We start from the raw sequence: 19,480 nt of genomic DNA on the forward strand, positions 1-19,480 counted from the left end.
TCCATAAGGACATAGAATTTCAATTATAGAATGAGTGGATCTCAGAACTGGGAAGGTTTTAGACATTACCCAGCCTCTATGTCTTGATTTTATGGTGGAGTCAACAAAGACCTACAGGGTCACCCACTCAGAATCATTGAGTCAGGAGCAGGGTCCCTGTCACCTGGTCCTATTGTTCTTCTGCTCTTCTTTTTTTTTTTTTTTTTTTTTTTGAGATGGAGTCTCGCTCTGTCGCCAGGCTGGAGTGCAGTGGTGCAATATTGGCTCACTGCAACCTCAGCCTCCTGGTTCAAGTGATTCTCCTGCCTCAGCCTCCTGAGTAGCTGGGACTACAGGCACCTGCCACCCCACCTGGCTAATTTTTGTATTTTTTTAGTAGAGACAGGGTTTCACCATGTTGGCCAGGATGGCCTTGATCTCTTGACCTCGTGATCCACACACCTCGGCCTCCCAAAGTGCTGGGATTATAGGCATGAGCCACCGTGCCCGGCCTGTTGCTCTTCTTTCTACTTTTTTGTTTTGTTTTGTTACAAAACACCTCTTCATTTTTGTTCTCCATCATATCTAAAGGCAATCCTGCTACTAGAAACCAAATAGTAACGAATATCTTAGTGGATCTTCCACCTCTTGCATTGAAATCTGGATTTTTTTTCTCTTATCTGAATTTCGTTACCTCTGCTGCACCTAAAAGGAAATGCATGCTTTGCACATTCCCGTGTAGACTCCACGTGCAGCTCGGAGTTAGATTGTTTCCAGAGCCAAGCGCTTTGTGAGATAAGTAACAGTTACTTGCTGGCACAAGGGCGGGTTTGAGTTTCGTCCTTTTCACCGTTTGAGGCTTTTACCAGCACTGCTTTGGCGTTTAACATTGTTGGGACTGGAGTGTGGCTGTTAAAGTACGAATTGCGAATTGCGAGTTGTGGGGGAGCAGAGTGGGAAGGTAGTGATATTGACATGGATACAGGTGCACACCTACATGATGCTGGTGTAAGCGCTACTGTCCTTTGCTGTCCCTGAGAGAGTCCTTGGTGGACTGACTGAGCATCAGAAGAAGGAGAAGTCTCAGACTTTTTAATTTCAAAAAAAAAAAAAAAGAGTAAAATGAATTAATTTGAAAAGTCTTGTTACTCTTGACTAGAAGGGAAGTTTTCATACTGAATATCACAAATATAATTCTGTAGACCTGCATTTTAATACTACATCATACCAAAAACTAGGGTCACTGAAATTAGCTTTCAAATGTTTTGTGTTGAGTCAATTAGGAAATTGGGAACCTTAGTTAAGATTATTTTTAAATCTTAGCCACTCATTAACAGGGTGAATAAATTCCATAGGGTAGCTAGATCAGTAGTAACCCCACCGTATTGCTGTTGGAGGAGCTGAATGTTTTGTGAGAGAATGTGACTAGCTGCCTTCCTCTGCTTGGAAGAAGCTGGGTCTATTTACAAATGCAAATGAATTGGACTGGCTTGTTGGATATACAGTGGCTTGTACTGTGGCTCGTGTGCACCCCACATAGACACACCTTCCAGCCACTGTTCTTTATTGAGGTGTATCTATAATTCATATCCTGTGTTGCCATTTGCCAGCAAGGCACTTTTTCTGTGTTATTTTCCTCTGAAGCCAGTATGATGCAATTCTGCTGATGGACGAAGAGCTGCTGATGTGGAAATACATTAATGGAGATAGTGCATTAAAATGTCAAAGAGAAAGGGCAAAAAACTTCGAAATGTGTCAAGCCCCAGTTATAGTGGGGTCCATGTGCTAAAGAGCAGTAAGTGATTTGTATTAACCAAGAATCCAGCCCTTTGGATTTTGGACAATTAGGTTTTAACATAATAGCTATGATTTGAAAAGTCATGTTATTGAAAGACAAAGAGAAAAGATTTCAAAGGCTTAAACAGAGTTTTTATTTCCGCAATTAAATGTAAGCCTTTGCATTATCATCTAAATACTACGCTTTAATTTTTAGCCCCTTTTTTCTCTTCAAAATTTAGAATTTGAATGAATGTTATTATGTTAGTATTTAAAGATTATGATTTCAATTAAAACTTTTAGAATTACAGAACTATTATGGAAGCCATAAAGTGCATTTATAAATCATCAAATCAAAAAGTAGTAAAACACTAATTCTAAAAGGATCAGAGATTTCTTTTTTAATTTTAATGAGAGCCAAGGAATCACAGCATGAACTGCGCAGCAGACCTGGGAGGGACCGGAGACCATGAGGTGCCCCAAGCCACTCGTGAGCATCACCCAGAGATTTTCGACAGCCGCTGTACACCCTCACCCAGCCACGGGGCCAAGGCGCGGGAGCCTCAACTCCAAAATCCCGTGGCGGTTCTGGTGTGGAAGCCAGCTCAGGTCTGAGGGGACCCTCAGAGATAACCGCCTCTGCAGAGCACGGAGGCAGCGTGGAGGGGGAGGTTTGGGAGGCGCGCTCCAGACACTTCTTCCTTATGCAGCCTTCCTGAGAGACACCACATGAGGAGCACATGGGGCTCGCACTGGGAGCACTGCGTGGCATCAGAAGCTCGAGTCTGTGCCGACCTGACCCTGACTCAGGCTCTGGCGATCTGTTGATCATGGCAGAGTGTGTCTTCCTAAATGCTTTGTCTTGATTTCTGCCCTTTTGCTTCCTCTCAGACCTCAGTATCCTCCTCATCCTCTGAAATACTCAGTTCCCCACCACACCTAGCCTGCCCTCTTCATTCAGATTTTCCCCTCTCCGGGTCTGGGTCTGGCCCTCTCACAGCTGGTGGCCGTGCTCACTCGGAGATGGCTCACAGTGACTCGCGCGCCACTGTCTATGCCACCTGTCTTCACTTCCAGCTTCGTGGCTCTGTTAACCTCCTGCCCCCATAGATGCACATTCTCACACCAGATGTCCTGGGATTGTCACAGCGAGAACCAGCATTAAAGCGAACCCATCACTAGGTGTCATTAGCAGCACAGCCCAGCAACCCCCGCGGTTCTGAGTTACGAAAGGCAGGGATCTTTGGAATTACATGTGTGCAACAGGAGTGGCAATGGCCAGTGATGCCAACCTGCCAGGTGTCAGGCCGATGACCAGCAGGTGGTGAATTTTTCACAGCCTTGAAATCTGATAACCTCAACAGTGTTTTGGGCTGAAGGCAGCAGGAAGTTTGTAAGTGGTGTGAAGAGGCTATGACTGTGTCTTAGTATATTGCAGCTTGGGGTTTGGAAAGTGTCGTGGGTCACAGGGCATCTTAGTAGCAGTAAGGAGTATGAGAAGCAACTCACTGAGATGCTAAGATTCCTCTTAATCTTGGTCTTCATTCTTATTTTGAACTCCATTTCTGCCATTATATAGATTTAAAAAACCAAACAGGCCAGGCACAGTGGCTCACGCCTGTAATCCCAGTACTGTGGGCTGCCAAGGTAGGAAAATTGCTTGAGGCCAGGAGTTCACAAGCAGCCTGAGCAACGTAGTGAGCCAGTCTCTACAAAAAGTGAAAAACAGTGAGCTAGGCATGGTAGCGCACACCTCTAGTTCCAGGTGCTCAGGAGGCTGAGGTGGGAGGATCACTTGAGCCCAGAAGTTCAAGGTTGTGGTGAGCAAGGATCATGCCAGTGCACTCTGGCCTGGAGTAAAACAGTGAGACCCCGTCTCTTAAAAAATAATAATAATAACAAAAAACGCACAGACAGAAACCTGTAAGATTGTGGCCCTTGTTTTCAAAGTTAACTCGTACTGGATTACTTTCGATTGTTAAAATTCCTGCCAGGTAAGAACCTGTCTGAATCCTGTCCTGCACAGAGTGGCTGGTGAGGACATAAAGAACTATAGCTTTGCTCAGCTTGCAAGCCTTGCCTACATTTTAACCCTAACTGAACAATGTTTGGCTTTACCAAACTAAGTCACTTTGTGGCCCAGGCCACTGTTAACTTGGGAAATCTCCAAGAATTTTTAGGAAGATTTTTTAAAGATCAGAAATTACTGTTTTTCTGTTTCCTGGACAAGTGCATTTTTTATTAGAGGTTTCTACACAATATTGCTGGGACACGGTAATATAGGATGGAGACCTGAGGACCCAGATTAATTTTCTTAAGCCCACTGACAAGCCCATTAAGGCGTGAGAGGTAGATAGAACGCATGTAAGATAGATGTGTGCTTCACCCTCGCACTCCTAAAACTCAGGTTCGTCCATCAGGGATTGTTACCTACTCCAAGTATTGCCGGGCTGATAAGCTCTCTGTGTCTGAGGCTGTGTGGCTCCAGACCTCTAAGAGACCTGTTCCCTCCAGTCTGCCCCTGTGGCTTCTCGGCGGCTAAGCCACTTTGGGATTAGTGGTTCACTCTCCTTTACACCTCGTGGCCTTGGAAGGGGATGTCCTGGAATAAAGGATGTGGCTATTCCTAGCACTGAGAAGTAATAGCCCTCCTTGGAAATAACTGAGATCTTTTCTTAATGGTACTATGATCTCAAGATAAACTTTTTAAGTAAAGATCCTTAAGTAGAATGCAGTAGAGGTGACACTTTCTCTCTGTGGGTGACATCCTTGGCAGCTAATGTTTCTTTCATGCCATATGGATCTAGCTTCACGAGACCAGCCTCGTAACGGTCAGCCCCACATTCGTTCTTCTTGTCTCCGATGTGTTCTTCCCAGCGCGGCCAGAGAACCATGTCTTTAAAATAAACATATTTTAATGCCATTGCTCCTGCTTAAAAACCCCAAGTGTCTTCCTGTTTCTCTTAGGATAAAGACCAAACCCAGAGAACCATTTACATCTTCCATTTACATCTTCTCAGAGGTCAGTGGGATGCGACAGGTTACCAAACCCCCAAAGTTGTGGAGAGTCATCCATTGCAGGGAAAAGACAGGATTTGGGACCCACTGCTACCCCCTGTGGCTCTCATCCACACTGTGCACTTGCGGCAGCCCGTGTGCTGGGGATCAGCAGGGAAAAGCTGAAATCAGAATCTCTGAACTAAATACCTTCACAGTATTGAGGTTCATTTTTGTATGGTTGCCAAGAAAGAGTTCGTAGTAGCAGAACAATGGGCTTAACAAACCAAAATCAACTTTGAGGATGAAGAGAACTTCCTTAGTTATCAGTTGCTAAAATTCAAGCAGCCAGACAACACCGTGTTTGCATTTTCTTCACACCCTGACAAGGAGGCCTCTCGCCTCAGAACCCTTGAGTCTATTTGTTCTCCTGGTTGCTTAGAGAGAAAAGGTGAAGATCAGTGAGCTGCTTTAGGAACAACTAAAACTGGTTACCTGCATTGAAGCAAAAAGGAAGAGCTGAATCTTGAAATTGCACAACAGGTGCCATTTCAGCAGGGAGTGCCAGGAGCAGAGCTGGTAACAGGTCGGAACCCTCTGAGAAGTCTGTGTGAAGTATGAACAAAAGGGAAAAATGTTTCTGATGTTAGAGGCTTTTAAGAAATCCAGACTGGAATATGCAGTATTCCTCAGTGCTTAGCAAGAAGAGCTTCGCCAAGATGCAGGAGTGAAAAATACAGCTTTTTGGAGAAATGTGGAGACAATCAGGAGAAATGCTTTGAAAACAAGAGGCCCTGTGGGCAGTGCCACATTTTAAAGGCCCAGGCAAAGACGTGCCAGGGAGAAGTTATATTCTGAAGAGCTAAGGCATAACCACTGAAAAGATTATTCTTGAGAGTATGGTAACAAAGTTACTACTGTTCCTTTACTTAGAAGTTCTCTTTCATAAAGCTGTGCCAAAACAATATTCTTCTTTGCCCATTCTTAAAGGAAGAAAATAAAATGTAAACATATCAGCTACCAAAGGGTTTGGGGAGTTATTAACAGGGAGCTGGAAGATAACTGGTAGCTGCTCCAGCTTGTCTGCTAGCACTGAACACCTGGAAGCTTTCTTTGAGTGAACAGGGTGCCTCGAAAACAGGTCACATTCACCAGTGGAGGAAGACTTAGACAAGACTCACAAAGTCTTATATAGGGGGTTCCTGCATAGGGAGGAAAGATGACCCCAAACCTCTGCTTCCTGACCTGAGAGTCCACCTGCCTGTGTGACGCTAGGTGCTCAGAGGCCTGTCCAAAGCCAAACCCTGTCCACATGTCCAAAACTAAGCCCACGCTTTCCCCTGATGTTCTTTATTTCCGTGACTGCCCCATTATCTGCCCATCGCACAAGCTGGACACCTAGGAGACAGCTAGGCACAACTTTTCTTTTCCCCAGAGGACCTAATTCATCACCAAATCGTGTACGTTTCGCCTCCACGATATTGCTCAGCTCTCTCGATTGTGCTCCACCACCTGTTCCAAGGCGCCATCATCTCTTCCTTGGGTTGTGGTAACAGCCTCGTAACAGTCAGCCCCACATTCGTTCTTCTTGCCTCCGATGTGTTCTTCCCAGCGCGGCCAGAGAACCATGTCTTTAAAATAAACATATTTTAATGCCATTGCTCCTGCTTAAAAACCCCAAGTGTCTTCCTGTTTCTCTTAGGATAAAGACCAAACCCAGAGAACCATAAGCCTGGCCCCCCACCACTCTCACTTCTTATTTTGCTCTACCGTATTTTCTCCTGGAGAGGGGCTCCTGGATGCCCCAGGGCCCTTGAATTTGCTGTTTCTCTTTTCTCCTCACCTGGTTAATTCCAGTGGATTGATCCCTCAGATCTGAGAGATGGGGGGGACGTCATCCCTTCCTTGGGAACTTTTTCTGTGCTCGCCTTCTTATGAGCTCACATAACACACAGACCTCTCCAAGCCACGCATGTGGTTGCAACTTCACAGTCGCTGCCCTTGTTGTTTGACTTTGGTTGTGTTTGTTTTTAGTCTTGGCCCGCTGTTGTGCTCATTCCTCTCCCATACTTAATCTTAAAACACTCATCTTGGACAAATGATTATAACTGTCAACTAAGCAGTAGGTATTTCTGATTAATTTTGATTACTTCTAGCATGTCTCCCTGAGCAAAAGGGGTAGAATCTATTTTTTTAGTAGCATATGCTTATATACTTTTACAGGAATCTACATTTTTAAATAAAGGCACTTCTATTCTTTGTCTTTTGTCTAATGAGACAAATGCCACTTTACCGCCACAGGATTGATTCCTAGCCAGAGCCACTGGCTTGTTGAAATTACATTATTTTGCCACCAGAATTGCTAATGCAGTTGTTGTTGCAAGCACGCTGATGGATTAGCCACACCAAAAATTGACCAGGGCTTGACAGTCTTATTTTCTGTTTTGATTGTATTTTTTTTTTTGGCGGGGGGCACATAGTGGTTTTCCCTCTTAAAATATTAAATTTAAAATAATCTCAACTGAGTTTCTCCTTCTCAGTACTGCTTTGGAAGAGTCACCATGTAATTCGGGTTGAAAATCTGTTTCACCAGTGATGCTAGATACATGTGTGAGAAGAGTTTGTGTTTATAAAACATTTTATGTAGGGCATCCTGTGTAATGTTAATGTACGCAATTGGATCTCTCCAAAGGAATAAAGTAACACATTTAGAAATAAACTGCTGGAATTGGAGCTTTTCAAGGTTTTGAGCACTGGTTCTGATGACTATTGGGTTTAAGTGATAAAGTGCCCCAAGTTTTAGTGTTAGCCTAGTTTATTTTGTCAGTAAGCAATCTTTTCTGGCTTCATAACCCAGCTACATCTACAGTGACAGTACAGAGAAAGTTATGTACACCTGGCACTCGCACTCATTTTCCCAATAAAGCGTGCACTGCGTGATGCTCATTCCGAACATAACTCAAGGGTGGTATTTGCAGTGGATGTGCTGGAGCTTCCCCTGTGTCTGCCACTGGGATGGGACTTTAAAGTGGCTTCACTCACAGGGTCTCCATTTCTTCTGTCTGTCCCTACCCTTCTCCAAAGAACTGTATCAGAAACCCATTCATTTTAAAGATAACCTCACACTTCACCGTCTGTCACTGTTGAGAAAATACAGTGTTGATTGCTAAGATGATAAGGCCTAAATATTCGTCTCTAAAGCATCAAAATTATTTTAAATTTTAATGTAGTTGACTTTAAAACCAGATATTTAGAAAGATGTGGGTACTGCATGAAATTTCATACTAATATTTCTAACTGCTGAAAGCAAACTGTAGTGGGAAGTGATATTCCTCTTTCTGTTTTCACACTGAACCATTGGAAATAGTCGCTTGAAAACTGGTGTTTGCTTTGGGCTTTTTTCCCCAAAGACAGCCCTTTGTTGGGATATGAATATGTAATGTTTGAGAAATCTCCAAAGTGAATGAAAGGAAAAAGTAAAAAAGCTGTTGGGGTATGTGTGCAGCGCGAGGCAGGAATGAGGAGTGCTGTAGGGAAGACTCACAGGTCCCGCTTTCTCAATTATTTTCCCTGTAATAACCTGGCTTTGCTTATAGAATGACAGTTCTTAAATACCTCTGGTCCCAACCAGATTTAAATAAAGTTCTTCTGGTTATTCCGGAGGTCAGCATGTTTAAGTAATAACTCCCCAATTTGAACATTGCCGTTTAAGAGGAGGAGGGAGCGGTGCTATGGTCTAACCCTGGCCCAGGCGAGCGCAGTGTCATTCGGCATCCTGGGGTCTGGGGTCAGCACCACCCAACCAGGGTCACCCCCACAGTGTGCATCTACCGAATTATTGTAAATGTTTGTCTCCTTACCCCCCGAGATGTTCCTAGGCAGTCATTTCTACAGCCATGGACTCGGCATCTGCAGAGTCAGGACAGCTGTCCTTTGTAACAGACATGAAGCCCGCAGGCCCTCTGGAAGCCAGAGCCCAAGGATCCAGGAGGAGGCTTTGCTTTTCCGGGTACAGCTTAGGTTTCTGTAGAGTTTCACATTGGAAATGTTCTGCTCGTTTCAATTCGTGTTTTTGCCTGTTTTTGTTTTGTTGCTTTTGAAAAAAGCAACTGATTTACTTCTTCACACTCCTAATTCATTTGGAGCCGTCCAAATGTTGCGTTGGTCAGAAGGGGCTCAGTAGCCAGGGAGCGCTGCTCTGGAAAGGACCCAGCTGCTGCTGAGGTCGCCTCGGAACCCAGGTCGCTGTGGTCTCGGGCATTGTATTTTCAGCCCCACCAAACAAGGAGCTTTTTGTTGTGAGCCACAGACTCCTCCTAGGTTAGCAACACCACGCTAAGCAGGAGTGCTGGGTTAGTTAGGGTGGCAGCCATCTTAGGAGTCCATCCACAGAGCCCACTGTCTCCACTAACCAAAATCAGTGACGTGCAGTGCGAGCCTTCTTTGGTATCAGGCCCATGTTGTTTGTTCAAAATTACCAAGACTCTTGGCAGTAGTGTCTCAAGCAAGAGCAAATAGGATTTCCTCTGCAATGGTGAAAGACTGGCTCTCCGCACCCAGACAGGCACCCGCTGCTCTGCCCTGGCCGCTGCTCTGCCCTGGCCACATGTGGCCTGCGCTCCTGGGAGGACTCACTTCCTGCCCTGGAGGCCCAGTAGGCCTGCAGCAGGTGTCCAGGGAGCTGTTGTATTCATGTCTCCCACTACCCCTCACTGTGGCCACCTCCCTGAAGCCTGTGTTCCAAGACTCCCGGAGAGTTTACACCCTCTGGTCTGTCATCTTTGTACAACCGCAGGGCCATACACCAGACAGATGGAAAGGCATGGTGCAGCAGGCTGCCAGGAGCCAGGCACTTGGTCTCACTGAGTGTTAGCAGTGTTAGAGTCCCATAGAGAAAGAAGTGTAGTATACCGCACTGATAGTAGGTTTGGGGAATTCTATTTCTGCTACTTAACTAGCTGTGTGACTTTAGGCAAGTTACTTAACCTTTCTGATCTTTATTGCCTTTATTAATATATGAGCATAATTCCACCTACCTTCCTCCAGGAATCTAAAACATTAAATGTGTATGCCTAGAATGTGCACCAGGCATGTGGTAAATACTTAATAAATTACTGTCACTATCATTACCAGCCCCTCCCGGTTCAGTTGTAAAAACTGATATCCAAAGGACCAGAGCTCCCAGAGCTCCAGTGACAGAGTCAAGACCCCTGGCTTTTTAACCAAACTTTTAAAACTACAGATGCGCTTTAATTAAGGACCATTGTAACCAGCAACTGACATCCAAGGCATGGACCTTTAAGTCTTTGTTATTTCTTTGTCATTGTTAGTTTAAAGGTATTTCTTAAAACCTGTAGTGTGTGCCTTCATCATCTTCTGGTGATTAAAGATGGACAGTGCTGTCCTGGGGGAGAAATCCTAGATGAGGGTTGGATGGTTACTTCATTCAGTCATTTGCCTGGTGGATTTTCTATTCTGATTCTCTTTTTTACCTTAGTATAAACAAGTGTCTCAAGGAACCATTAGTTTCATACATGTTAGTTACACTATATATGAGACGGAATTTAATGGAAGCTTGAAAAGGCGACCATCTTTGTAATGCCTTTTTACAAGAATAAAAACGTTCTGTAGTAATTCATCCCTTTAACAATTTTTTTTTTTTTTTTTTTTTAGTAACTTTCATGTGCAAGGGATTAATTAGGCCCAGATCCTCCTCTCAGGAGGCTTCCGTGCCTAGAAGAACGAAGACATGCATAAATTATTTTAACATACAAAAGACAGAGCTCAGTGCTACAAAAGGCATAGATGAAGCTAAGTGGAGAGGCAGGGCTTACTTTCAGGAAGGATGACGAGGACAGCCATCACAGAGCAGTGGCCACTAAAATGCATCTTGGACAATGGGCCAAAATTGGCTGTGACTTGGAGGCAGTCACTAATGTGGAAGTAGCCTTCCAGAAAACATAACCGTCCACAAGTGAAGGTGCTCTTCAGTGATTGTCTGCTAAGACACTGAGAGCAGTCCCATCAGGTGCCACTTTTGAAGCAGTTACCTAAATGCTCAATTGTCCCTTGTTTGAAGAACACCTCAAAGGGATACTTCTGAGGTACTTGAGTTAATGCCAACACTCTGCAAGATGATGTAAAGCCCTGAACCACATAGGGATGTGTTTATAGCTACTGTGCAATTGTGTGCATGAGTATATGATGACCTAGAGGTTAATCAGAAGCTGTTGGATGATCTCAGATCTGTTCTTAATGAACTCCAAGGGGTATTCTAATTCTGATTTAGCAGTCTGCAGTTATTCAAAGTGGACCGTCAGGAAGCTAAGGATTGCAGGCTAAAGTAACGCCCATTTCTCCCTGAGCCGCCCTCATACCTAAGAATCTTTCAGCTTCTAACAATGTTCTTTCCAAGCCATCATGGAGCATTAGATTATACAGAAATTTCTCTAGTTTGTCTAATATTTAAAGTAGACCAGTTATGCCTTTGATAGCTTGATTTTGCAGATGGTCCATGTTTGAACTTTTTGTACAGAGGTTTTTCAGTTGAGTCCACTGAAAATAGGTACACAAAAGGAACAGTATATTTTTGTTTTTAAAAAAATGATTTATGGACCAGACATGGTGGCTCACGCCCGTAATCCCAGCACTTTGGGTGAGCGTATCGCTTTGAGCTCAGGAGGTCGAGACCGGCCTGGGCAATATGGCAAAACCCCATCTCTACAAAAATACAAAAATTAGCTGGATGCTGTTGGCTCACACCTGTAGTTCCAGCTAGTTGGGAGAGTGAGGCGGGAGAGTCGCTGAGCCTGGGAAAGCAGAGGTTGCAGTGAGCCGAGACTGCGCCACTGCACTTCAGCCTGGGCGACAGAATGAGACCCTGTCTCAAAAAACATAAAAAAATAAGATTTATGTTAATCTTTTAAAGGATCTCATTTTAAAATGTCAACTATTATACCAAGTGATAGCTTAATGGTGGTGGAGGGAGTTGTAATTAATTTGGAACAGATAGGCAGGGTGTCTTTGGATTTGTACCCCTCTTACTAGCTTGTACTCCTAAGATGAAACATGACTAGCCAAAACTTTGAAAAATTTTCTAAAGGTATGCTCTTTACATAAGAAAAGCTTGACTACAATGGTGGACTCTTGACGTTTTTGCCGCCTTGCTATCATTTCTCTTTTTAGGGCAATCTCTACACCAGTGTGCAGTTAAAGTCTCTCCCCCTCTCCCCCATCTCATCACCAACAGTCAGAGAATTGACATTGTGTGACAGTTATCTGCTTCAAATCAGAGAATACTCTTGACCTCTTTGCAAGTGTGAAGAGAAGTCTGACAGGGCGTAAGATAAAACTAACAAGACTAAGTCACCAAGACCGCCTCGTAGGTCTGCACCACCCTGGGGACGGGCGACTGCATGCTAGGGACACGTGCAGCTGATCTGAGTGCCCATCGTCCTCTGTAACGTAAAAAGCCCAACCAACAAGAAGTGGAAGTCTGATGTCTACTGTGGCATTTTAATGTAGGGAAATTGGTATGTTTTTAATAGAACCTAATTACCAAAGTTAAAGAGTAGGGTCGGGGAGAGTTTTGGAAGTGCTTTCTCCCATATTCATTATATCAGAAAATTTAGGTCAAAGAAGTTTTTTTAAAAAACATTCCCACACTGCCCATTTGTTTTTCATTTCTTAACCTTTGGGTTTTTATGTGAGGATACTAAGTAGTGTTAATAGTCAGAAGTTAATTTTGCTTGCTTTTGTAATTCCTGTTCTTATTTCAAGTTCCCCCTTTCTTGCTTATATTCCTCTATATAAATAATAACCTGGAACACTTGACATGATTAAAAATGTGTAATTTACTTGCAGAACTTGTAATATTTGGAATTGTAAAGGGGTATATTAAAGAGTTACCTAGCAATAGAATTCAGCCTTTCTCTCCAGGAAATAAACTGTTTTACACAAACATGAAAAGTTATAGCCCCACCCCTTACATAAATGCATTAGTAGAAATGACTGCCGGGGCAAACCGCTGCTTATGTGCATGGTCGGTATATGTGTGCTGTGCTTTCTCTTCCTGTAGGCAAGGCAGTTTCCCCGGCATGAACCAGAGTGGACTTATGGCCTCCAGCTCTCCCTACAGTCAGCCCATGAACAACAGCTCTAGCCTGATGAACACGCAGGCGCCGCCCTACAGCATGGCACCCGCCATGGTGAACAGCTCGGCAGGTAACCTTGGCAGCTCTGTGCTCCTGAGCCCCTCTCTCTCCCCTCTCCTCGTCTTAGGCTCCACCAGTGAATCTGCCTAAATGGCCCGAGAAGGTGGATCAGTTGGCGAAAGTGGGAATCATATTACTTTTCTGCTTCTCAGAAACTTGCTCCATCTATTTAAGACTTGAGAATTACATTATATTTTATGTAAATTATTTTTATTCAGTCTGTGTTTGTATAACAAGTGGACATATTTCAAGTATTATTGGAGATTGTTAAATATACACACTAAGTTCTCTTTCTCTTTGGGAATTATTAGTATTGGAAGATCCTCAAATTCTCTCCATTTGGTAGTGGTGGAGACAAACATTTCAAATTCACATTTCAGGGGAAATCGCTGGAAGGGCAGAGCAAGGGGGGTTTGAAGTACTTTTTACATTTAGGGAAACACCTCTAAATATATGCTCGGAAGTAGCTGCTTCATAAATGCTCTGTGCAGATTGTCTCTATTGGGAAACTGTTTTAAATGTTTTATGATGTTTAGTTATTTTAACCCATTTTATAATCTCCACAGTAGCGTTCTTAAAAGTCATGCCTGATGACTGCAGTGGATGAGTAGCCAGTGTGTGCAAAATACCGAGAGTGTCTAAAATTGTGCGTGTCTCCCATGATCTTAGACTCTTCAAGACCTTTGAACCCCCTCCTCAGGTTCCGTAACTACCTAAAGACAATGAGTGCCACTTTTTACATAAAGTGATGTGTATTTCCAGCGACCTGTTACTCTCTGTCACATGTTAGGATGGATCTCACGGGAGCATTCCCTCCTTCAGAGACTGCAGGGCGTGGCTTAGCCAGTGTGTATCCTGTGACGCCCCGTGATGCATTAGGAATGCATGGGACAGCCAGAGCCTTGGTTCTTTCTGATGACATTTTTTCATTTCTTCTGCCTTTCACCTCCTTTCTGGCCTCTCTGTCTTTGAAAGGCCTCCCCAGAAGTTCATGTTTCTCTGTCAGGCGGAACAGCCAGTAAGAGGCTGGGCTCGCCCCCTGTCTGAGCTTCTGCGTCGTTGATTTCTAGGACCTAATTGAAGGGTGACATTCCATGATGACTTCTCTTGAAAGATTTGTGAAAGAGGAACACATAGAAACTAGTGGTAAAAATGAAGGTTTTTAAATAAATAAAATAGCCCTTCCTGATGCTGCGTTGAGTGCTTCTCCATCACAGTTTGGTGGATGTTTTACATTCGAGATGAAGGTGAAAAGCTTGCAAACAGCATGTTAGCTGGAGGCCTCTTCTTTCCCTAATTTCCCTAACCAGTGCTGGCCCAGGTAACAGAGTATTGGGTTGTGACATACTATGTTTTGTCTGACTTGCTGGAATAAAATTACTTGAGAGCATTGAAACAACACAATCAATTTTTACCTAATATCAGCAGTGCTCATTTTCCCCTTCTTCCTTTGGACCCCAGAGCCACAAAAACAACCAACAACAAGCAGATGGCACAGTGCCCTGCCTCGGAAGATTTATGTATTCCTAAGGAATAGCCAGCTTAATGGAGATTCACAGAGAGGGTTTCTTTCTGTTCTTATTATTCAGATAATTCAGCTATTCGTTATTCCGTACAGAGGAAATCTGTTCAGTGAAAGGCCATCTATCCTCATGATCTTTTGTATGGGGTGGTAGTGTATTTTTTACTGCATTGTACATTTTGAAACATTGAATTTTTAATAATTTAAACATGTATCCAGTTTTCCTGTACACGTTGATCTGATTTTATCCCACCTTGATTAAGTGAAATGCATACCAGAGGAGGACTGGCCATTTAGCACTGGCTGTGCACCTAGCGGCAGGGACACGTGAATCTGCGGTTACTGCGTTCTGATCTCTCAGAAAGACAAGAGTGACGTAGAGCGTCACAGCGCAGCCCCTGTGAGCGTCGGGATGCGGGAGTGTCCACCTGACTGCACAAGAGACGGGCCAGAAATGGTGGGATCACCATCACTTCAGTCTCCTTGGTTTGGGCCCATGGAGATAAATTACCAGTGATAACAGCAAAGCATTTCTCCATCAAAATATACTTTTGGAGAAAGCGAGGACAGCACAAATGATGGCCAGGTCTGGTGGTGGAATTTTCTGAACCTCAGCAGCCAGTGCAACTAGCATTCCAGCAATTCTCTTCGCCGAGTTCAAACAACTGTGTTGCAGACAGTGTACGGGGCCAAAAAAAAAATCCTCCTGTGTAGTGACAAATTGTTACAGGCTTCAGTGAGCAAGTAATTATTTAAATGGAGTCAGTGTGAGTATAAATGTGACAACTATTTCTTCACTTAAAATGCCAAGGGAAGGAGGATGGTAAGCAGTGGGAATTTTTCCTTCTAAAGAGCTTTTTTGGTTTTGTTTTGTTTCAATTATTTAGATTAAAAGGTTAGAATTATGTATTACTGTGGGCAAAATTACAAATCACTGTAATACAATACATGTGTGATTGGTTAGGTTTTACTTATTTGTGTTGAGTTTTATAATATTCATTAGTCATTTGCACTTGTCTGCCTATAAACCGTCATCTTAAAGTGGACATCTAAATTCCAAAAAATATATCTCCCATCTGTGGTTCTAAGTTTGCCTCACCAGACGCTACTCTACAAAATGTAGGGCATTTCTCCTACTGCCACCTATAAATAGCACAGGAGCGGCCATATGTGCTGCTGGAACCAGGCTTTCTCACAGAGAGCCCTGGGCACATTCCAGAAGTGAGTCCTTCTGCTAACCTAGCACCACTCAGTCCCAAACGCAAAGTGTCCCCTTAATGCCCTGCCAGTACAGGGTATCCCAGCTCCAGTAGGCCTTTACAAAGAAAAAGGCAATCACACTACCACAAAAAGTGAGAACCTCCTACCTCCGGACGTCCTGCAGTGCTTGTTAAAACTACCGATTCCGGGGCTCCCTTCAGAATTCTTGAGGTGGGTCCAGAAATCCGCATCCCTGACCACTTCCGTGGGTAGTTTTCATGCATGCAAGCTCAAGTTTGAGAAGTGCCAATGTGGAGGTATTTTGCTCAGCAGTCTCCTGGCAGATCTGCTGCCAGCTTTGTGGGGCATTAGGTGTTTACCAGATGATTTGCTGTTTTGAAATAGAAAAAAAGAGAAAAGATTCACAAAACTACGCCTAGAATATCAATCTTCCAGCTGGATCACTGTTTTCTGTCTTGGGACTTCAGGGTCTCTCACAAAGAAAGGTTTGGGTCTTCGGCACCATTGTGAGGGGCTGGTTGTCCGGGTTGTTTATAGAGGTTGCTGGGGTGCTCCTTGCATGCTTGCTCTAAGGTAATGATTTCAAGTGAATTGCTGCCCTCCCCCCATATACAAAGGACTTGATAAAAGGGTTTTGATAAGTTATGAAAACCAAATCTCTTAAACTGGGGGAAAATACATCCTGAGAGTATGCCAAAGTATGTGGACGGTTCCAGACTCTGTAGGTGGCTGGGGGAGCTACTTTCCTTGGAAAGCCACCCAGCATGGCCAGTGTCCTGGGGGTGGCCACAGTGTGGAGGGGGCGTTGATGGCAATGACGGGGTATGCAGGGCCTCCAGGGTGCTCGCTGGCCCCGCCCTGTGCCGTGGAGGGTCCTCCCGGTCGGGGCTCTCAGGGCCTTGCGTATCCAATGAGAGCAATGCGTCTCCCGAGCCCTTCTTAGATCCTGCGTGTGTTACCTTCACGGTGGACTCTCCGTCTTGCCACATGGAAACATAGTCGTGAACATCCACGGATGTACATACATAGATCAGCCCTCTGTGTTTTCAAAAACAAGAAATCAAATATTTTGCAGTCTGGTATATTACCATGAAATGAAAAGAACTGTGCCTTTCTGACCTATTTCACCATCTTCTGGAAATGATTTTGCAGACTTGTAAGGAGACTGAGTAAAGGAAGAGGAAGAAAGCAGGCATGAGTATTGAAGTTCGGTTTGACTCATGTCATATGTTCTTTACGTTCCTTTTGAATATATTAAATCCAGGGTGGAATAGCTGCCTTAGGACCTTGACCCACACTTACTTTAAGAAATTGTTTTAGTTCTTAAATTTCAACGGTAAAGCCAGAGGCTGGTGCTTGAAAAGTATTTACAGTGCTCAGGCAGCACTTGCTGCAGTCACAGATTCTTTACTGCCCCTTTTTATGTCTGAACTTTACATACTGGATTACTCATGTCAATAGGAGAAGGAACAGTGCCTTGATTTAACACGTCCTTGTAATAGTTGTGGTCCTTCTCTTCTGGGAAAGGAGAAAAAACAGTGCCCCTGGAGTCCCATTGCCTTGGGAGGCATATGGCTCGTTTCAGTGATTCCTTGAGAATTCTGGTAAGAAGTCAAAAATAAGCATTTAAAATAAAAAGAATAGTAAAAACCACAGTAAGGAAAGACCTTCTGATCCATTTAGTAAAATAAAACATACATTTTATAAGGTAGAAATATTAAATAGAACTATTTATTACTCTAAATTCTATCCTTATTTATCTCTCAAAATAATAGAACAGTGCCACTTTTGATAATTTTTCTATTTGCACACCCAAAATGCCTGTTTTAAAATCTATAATAGCGAATGAAGAAATTTGGGGAAATTCAGACCAACAATATATTTATATTCATGTAAGTCTGATTTTCAAATCAGTGTAAATTGTCAGTAATTTCCATAATACGTATTGACCTAGTTCTGTATGCTTACAAGTTGCTTTTGTGTACGCTAACACATTTAATGCGTAAAATAGAATCTTACTATTCCTGCCTTCAAAATAATATTCATACATAATTTATTGTAAATACTGACAAAACTACCACTTATAACCATTGGAGAAGCTCGATGCCACAGAAGCCATGTGCCCATGACTTTACCACTTTCTCTGGAATTGTTTTGGCTGTCATTCCTTTGAACCCGCTCTGAATCAACTAGCCAGGATGTGTGGACTCGCATAAATAAGCCCCTCTTTTCCCACTCATCCTGCTCTTTTATCCTTCTATTCTTCTGAAAAGGGTGTTTTTTAATGTACAGGTTTACTAATTCATATCTCGTTAGACCCCAGAGACAAAACTGCGTGGAAGCAGTCCAATCCGCTGCTTTGAACAAGGCGGTCTTCACGGTGTAATATCTCTCAGCTGCTTGAGGTTTCACACATTCACAAAAATAACAGCATTTTTAGCTGATCCCAATAGATTTTTCTCTGCAGCTGCATCACTTGAAAAAGCTTTTTGTTCCAGTTCTTAAAGTCTAAGTATTGAAAGTAATTTGAAAAAAAGAAAAACATCCCAATTATGATTTGTGTGTGTTGTGATGACTTTAAGGACTGACTGGGCTGCAAATGGGCTTTGAAAAACAAGCCAATGCGCCCGTGGAAAAGACGGGATTTCAAAGTGTATTGTTGAGTGTGCTGATGTAAACTCATGGGCACGTGGCAGGGCAGGCTTTTTTGGCAGGACCTGTGGTCTCAACCTGCAGTGATGCTAACGATATTAGCAAATTAGCACCACAAAGCTTGCCAGCTAATTCACCAGAGCCTGCTCACTCTCTCACTGCTGTAATTAAAACTAATTATTTTCTAAAACATAGTAATACATGAATATGTGCAATAATCATTTTGTAGTGGGCAATCTGCGGAGCCTTTTTTAAAGCTTTTTTTTTTTCTTGGCACATTACGCTACATGTGTCCCGCCTTGGTTGAGCCAGCACTTTCATTTGCAGAATGTAGAATGGGCCCTGTTCATCAAACCTCAGGTTTATTTTCATTTGAAATAGGCCTGGTTTCTGGTTCTTCCCACTCGTGTATAAGGCTCGTCATTCTCTCCCCTCTCTCTCCTTCCCTCTCTTCCTCACTCTGACTCTTCACATCTGGTTGGTGCCTCACTCGCAGCCCCGGCAGCCCAGTGTTGCGCAGATGGTTTTCACAGTGGGGTTCTGTAGAAATTCAGCTGTTATTCCCTGGATAGCTACACTGATTCCTTACTCTAGTGTTGTTCTTCCACTAAAAAGAAATCTAAACCCATATTTTTAACCTGAAAATGTCTACTGGTATCTGCAATGAATGTGTAGAAGTCAGTTGTTCTATGGTGAACCTTTGATGCTAAGGCCTGGATAGAATTGATTGGATTTCTGAGCCTAGGGCTGGAAAATGTGGTGTTGACTCTGGAGCTGCTGTGGGCCTCTGACCTGGGCATTGAGCTGCTGTAGGGATTGATGACCACAGGCTGTCAGACAGACTGAAAGGATCCCAGCACAGTTGCAAAGTAATCAGAAATCCTTTCCTTCAAAAATTTATTTTTAATTATATTATTTTTGAAGCCATCTGCTGTGATTGTCTTCCCTTATTGTTGACTAGACCACATGCAATAGATAAGGTTTTCAAAAGAAACACTGTGAAATGTCAAATAATTTTGCAAACTATAGATTATTTGCACTTATGAAATTAAGAAGGTGCTAAATCCTCTAGTACCTAGGTAGAAAATATGCACACCCAGCATTTGCCTCCAACTCCTGA

The 19,480-nt window shown here is 43.4% G+C and overlaps 1 protein-coding gene across 10 annotated transcripts in view; it reads left to right on the forward strand.

Annotated features, from left to right (window-relative positions):
* The window catches only part of ARID1B (AT-rich interaction domain 1B), a 433,110-nt gene that overhangs the window by 377,931 nt on the left and 35,699 nt on the right, over positions 1-19,480 (forward strand). For all 10 annotated transcript variants that reach the window (XM_024248190.3, XM_024248192.3, XM_054558365.2 and 7 more), the window contains one exon: positions 12,830-12,975. In XM_024248190.3, the coding sequence (XP_024103958.3) occupies positions 12,830-12,975 (146 nt within the window). The remainder of the gene's footprint in view (positions 1-12,829; positions 12,976-19,480) is intronic.

This window comes from Pongo abelii, chromosome 5 (genome assembly GCF_028885655.2).
Source record: "Pongo abelii isolate AG06213 chromosome 5, NHGRI_mPonAbe1-v2.0_pri, whole genome shotgun sequence".
In the NCBI taxonomy this organism is placed as follows: Eukaryota; Metazoa; Chordata; class Mammalia; order Primates; family Hominidae; genus Pongo; species Pongo abelii.